Source organism: Dendroctonus ponderosae, unplaced genomic scaffold (genome assembly GCF_020466585.1).
Source record: "Dendroctonus ponderosae isolate FM_Combo_2020 unplaced genomic scaffold, Dpon_F_20191213v2 Dpon_F_20191213_10, whole genome shotgun sequence".
NCBI lineage: Eukaryota > Metazoa > Arthropoda > Insecta > Coleoptera > Curculionidae > Dendroctonus > Dendroctonus ponderosae.
This window is the reverse complement of record NW_026017111.1, coordinates 3,261,745-3,265,772: the sequence shown is the minus strand read 5'-3', so window position 1 is coordinate 3,265,772 and position 4,028 is coordinate 3,261,745. Positions and strand designations below refer to the sequence as shown.

The window sequence follows — 4,028 nt, the reverse complement described above, 5'->3', positions numbered from 1 at the left end:
CCTGACTTTAAAGCTGGATCCGCCACTGGTTTTAAGTTTCATCAAAATGTCCGGATTTTCCCGTTTAAAACCAAATGGTTTCAAGCAATCGTATGCGCAAAAGCATATGTTGACGACTTTTTTATTAGCTGTTCAAATGCCGTCATCGGCCATGAGTTATAACTCATAAACTCAGAGAGCGGCAACAACTCAAAAGCGTAACTCAACACAGTGTTACCCAGGTCTGGTTCAAAATGGGCGCATTGTCCGATTAACACGCTGAACAGTATACGGAATTCAAATAAACCATCCTAACTACATCCCGTAGGGATTTGCCACTAAAGCCAGCATGGAGAAACACCATTCCACTTGCCACTTGGGCAACGACAGCATCTGCGAGTTCTGCAACAAGCACTTCGTAACGGACAATCGGCTGCGCATCCACAAGGAGAACCACTGCAAGAAGGCGGGGAAGATCTCCAAGTTCTACCGCAGCGATGTGACGGTGTGGAAGTGCAAAAAGTGTCATGAGGTGTTTTCTTCGGTGGACAACGCCCAGCATCACGTGCGGCTTTGCCAGGACGCCGCCCAGTTGCTCTCCATGGACGACGAGCTCTCCTTCTCCAAGCACGTGGAGACGATTTCCACGGAAATCCTCCTGCAATGTGAGTTCTGCAACCGTAGCTTCTCCGACAAAAACCTGCTGCTGATGCACCAGCGCAAGCACACCACGGCTAAGAACTACGAGTGCGTGAACTGCGAGCAAGTCTTCGACTCCTACACGCTGGCGGCTTCGCATTGGATAAAGCGCTGCACCGAGTTCGCCAACGTGTTCTTCCTGCCCAAGCTCTCCTTCTGCGAGTACTGCGACCGCACGTTCAAGTCCCACGAAATCCTCTACAACCACAAGATCAAGCAGAAGCACTATACTCCCAAGCTCCACATTTCCCTCAACGAGGAGAGCCCCATCAATCGCCCCCACACAACTGTGGAGAGCCAGAAAATCATCAACCGACTCATACAGGATGTGCTCAAAACTCTGGAGGTTCCAGTTAGTTCCATCAACAATGCCAGTGAAGCTGGGGCTAGTGAGATTAAAACTGAGCCAGTTAGCGACAACTCATGCAGGTAACTTTGCCTTCAGCAACATGGAGGGTTTCTTAATTAATCAAGTCCTTTCAGCGCCAGCCAGGAGCAAGGGAACCGATCCGATAAGCGCCCCAAGAAGCGCAAGCCGCTACGAAGCGCCTCGAAGGCCAAGAAACACTGTCTGACTACTGATAAAGGTTTCAAGTATCAATGCGAGCGATGCATCAAGGTTTTCAACAGCATTTCCAGCCTGGAATCGCATCGATCGGGCGAACATGTCGCCACATTTTGTTGCGAGGAGTGCGGCCAAGTGAGTACTTGTCGCCTCTCCAATGTTGCTTGCGAGCTCACCCAATTCTGACTGATTTACAGACGTTAGGGAGCGCAAAGGCGCTCCTAATTCACTGCAGGGCGCACAAGAGCCTCAAACCGTACGTCTGCGACACCTGTGGCAGGAGCTACTCCCAAACCTCCCACCTCTGGCAGCATATGCGGTTCCATCAAGGTAATATTGGAGAGGTTTCAAGGTGAACCTTGGTGGAAGACTGTGGGGTTTTAGGCATCAAGCCGTTTGCGTGTCCGCATGAAGGGTGCGAAGCCCGATACACGATCCGCCCGGACCTCAAGGACCACATTAGGAAGGTGCACACTAGGGAGCGCCCTTTCAAGTGCAGCGTTTGCAACAAGTGTTTCCTTACTGGGTCTGTGTATTATCAACATCGGCTCATCCACACGAATGATCGCCGATATGGATGCCTGGTATGTGGGGTAACAGGACAAATAAGCTAGCGCTTAATGGGGAAAATATGATTGCCTCAATTCAAAGGAAGCTTTGCTTACGGCGCCTCCTCCAGTCGCGTACCTCTCAGGGCCATTTGCTCAAACCCCACTCCGTTTCCTAACCCGTCAAATTGTTGTTTTAGATTTGCAATAAGCGTTTCTTTAGGGCTGACGCCCTAAACAACCACAAGCGAATCCATACGGACGAGCGGCCCTACCCATGTAACGTGTGCGGCAAAGAGTTTAGGCAAAAGGGCGATCGCAACAAACACTTGCGCACCCAGCATCCTGATCTTGTTGGTACCCACATTTAAAGCTGGATCCGTTTGTTTAGTAGAACTTTGGGGTTTTTTAAGGGAAAGGTTTCACATGGATTCAGAGCGCTACCGATGAGTAGCTAATACACTACCTACTGTTGGCGTTAATTCGCAATCCTGGAGTTTATTATACAAGAGTTTTAAAAGCAGTCGAAATTGAGTTGTAAACCTGCAGGTTTCTAGTTGTGCCACTCGCCATTTCTAGGGTGTCGCTCTGAATCTCGGTCTCAAAAACCGCGAGTGGCCCAACGAGAAACCCCGGCAGCGCACCGATAAATTACTGTCTGTTTATTTAGCAACTTTTTAGCAGCAAAGGCGCATCAGGAGGTTCAAAGGGCGCGTTCGCTCTCCAAAATTTCGCCTTCCAGTTCGAGGCGATCCTCCCTGGCTTCAAGCGCATACAGTTGATAATCCACAGCATAAATCACCCTCAGCAGAGTGAGGACCAACTGGCCTGTGATCAGAATAATCGCGATATTGAAGGCATGGGCCAGTACCAGATAAGGGGTGTAGAAATCGCGCTGCCTCTCATGAATGGTGAAAAGGTTGATCGAAGAGGAGCAGCTGGAAAACAACGCAGTGAGACTTTAGCCCCAGCTAGCGCACATTTAGTACCTGTCCTGGTGGGCGAAGTCCTGGAAAGTCGCACAAAACTGCTGCATGCCCCGCTTGACCACTAAAGAAGCCACTGAGTTGAGGACGAGCAGGATGATGGAGGACACCAAGATGGGGTAGACAATGTTTTGCGGGCGGTTCAACCTGAAACTCTCCAACTAGTTGGGGAAGGGAAAAGGAGATTGAAAATTGAGGGGACTTACGTGTTGTCGTGGCCTTTGCCTCCTTTGGAGCACATGGCCAGCAGAACGACGCAGAACGTGGAGAAGATGAAACTGATCAAGGCGGTGGCCAGGACGAAGTTGCACCAATAGTGGGGCGGGAAGACAGTCTTACTCAAGTCGATGCTGGCCTGGAAGGCCGTTCCATTTAGAGCCTGGCTCTTGGATTGATTCCCCCACTCCGCGTCAGAGTTGAGAGCAACCTGCGTGGCATTCTCCAATTGGTTCCCCACAGTGGCGTTGCGCTCTTCGACTTCCCCAGCCTCCAATTGGACAACTTCGAATTGAATCTCCGTACAGTACAAGACGCAGTTGTAGTTGAAAGTTTGAAACATGTTGCCTGCGGCCATGGAAGTTACAAAGGCCACTACAGCCAGGGCGACGTAGATGGAAATGTGTATAGCTAAAACCCATTAAAAATTGCAGTTACATCGAGAAACCTGTACGGTGCTCACCCTTCCAAATGCCGCTGATTTGCGACACATCTTTATCGCCCAAGAACAGGAAAGTGTTGGCTGTGGGATGCGGTGTCGGCTTCATTTCCGCGACTTGTGCTCGCTGTTTCTACGAACAGGCGATTCCGATAGTAAAGTTCGATTCACCACCAGCCCACATGAGCCAATCAACAAAAATAAACATTACAGAACGTTGTTTACAATAATGGTTCGGCCAAGAGCAGACTGTTTGGTGCGAGCGGATCGGCCTCAAATGAGTCAGTCGATATTTTCAATGGTTTCATTAGAGAAATACTGACAACATTACGGGGTCGCCGAGCGACCAATTTATACGCGCCTTAAACTGTAGGTAATACAAATACTATAAAGTTTATAGTCCGTTTCACCTTGTGGCCTGCTCCCAACGGCGGTTTTCCCCATTTTCAGGTCAAGTTTTATGCGCCTACCGATGCTTATCAGTTGTCGTGACATATGTAAATTAGGCACTTGTGGTAGGATGGATGGGATTAAAGTTGCATGATACAGACGCCGCCCATGGATTGGTCGCAGTTGAATTTTATTTCAGTGCGTAT

The 4,028-nt window shown here is 49.5% G+C and overlaps 3 protein-coding genes across 3 annotated transcripts in view; 2 read left to right on the top strand and 1 right to left on the bottom strand.

The window, feature by feature from the left end:
• LOC109534876 (zinc finger protein 184) overlaps positions 1-2,280 on the top strand; it is a 3,967-nt gene extending 1,687 nt beyond the window's left edge. The window contains exons 2-6 of the mRNA XM_019900655.2: positions 308-1,107; positions 1,162-1,378; positions 1,441-1,573; positions 1,628-1,827; positions 1,992-2,280. Of these exons, the coding sequence (XP_019756214.1) occupies positions 308-1,107; positions 1,162-1,378; positions 1,441-1,573; positions 1,628-1,827; positions 1,992-2,162 (1,521 nt within the window). The 3' untranslated portion in view covers positions 2,163-2,280. The remainder of the gene's footprint in view (positions 1-307; positions 1,108-1,161; positions 1,379-1,440; positions 1,574-1,627; positions 1,828-1,991) is intronic.
• Positions 1-4,028, top strand: part of LOC109534879 — a gene marked incomplete in the record, with an annotated part of 72,531 nt that overhangs the window by 28,683 nt on the left and 39,820 nt on the right.
• LOC109534877 lies at positions 2,262-3,822 on the bottom strand. Its single transcript, XM_019900656.2, has 4 exons — positions 3,457-3,822; positions 2,984-3,404; positions 2,781-2,924; positions 2,262-2,729 (listed from the first exon to the last, which is right to left on the bottom strand). Exons 1-4 carry the CDS (start codon positions 3,539-3,541, stop codon positions 2,495-2,497), a joined length of 885 nt encoding a protein of 294 aa, XP_019756215.2. The 5' UTR covers positions 3,542-3,822; the 3' UTR covers positions 2,262-2,494.

What these genes read in the sequence shown, in the direction of transcription:
- LOC109534877 (XM_019900656.2), bottom strand. Translation starts at nt 3,541, where the DNA reads ATGAAGCCGACACCGCATCCCACAGCCAACACTTTCCTGTTCTTGGGC. An exon ending in AATCAGCGGCATTTGGAAGG is followed by an intron (nt 3,405 to 3,456) that starts GTGAGCACCGTA and finishes AATGGGTTTTAG; the next exon opens with CTATACACATTTCCATCTAC. An exon ending in GACTTCGCCCACCAGGACAG is followed by an intron (nt 2,730 to 2,780) that starts GTACTAAATGTG and finishes GTTGTTTTCCAG; the next exon opens with CTGCTCCTCTTCGATCAACC.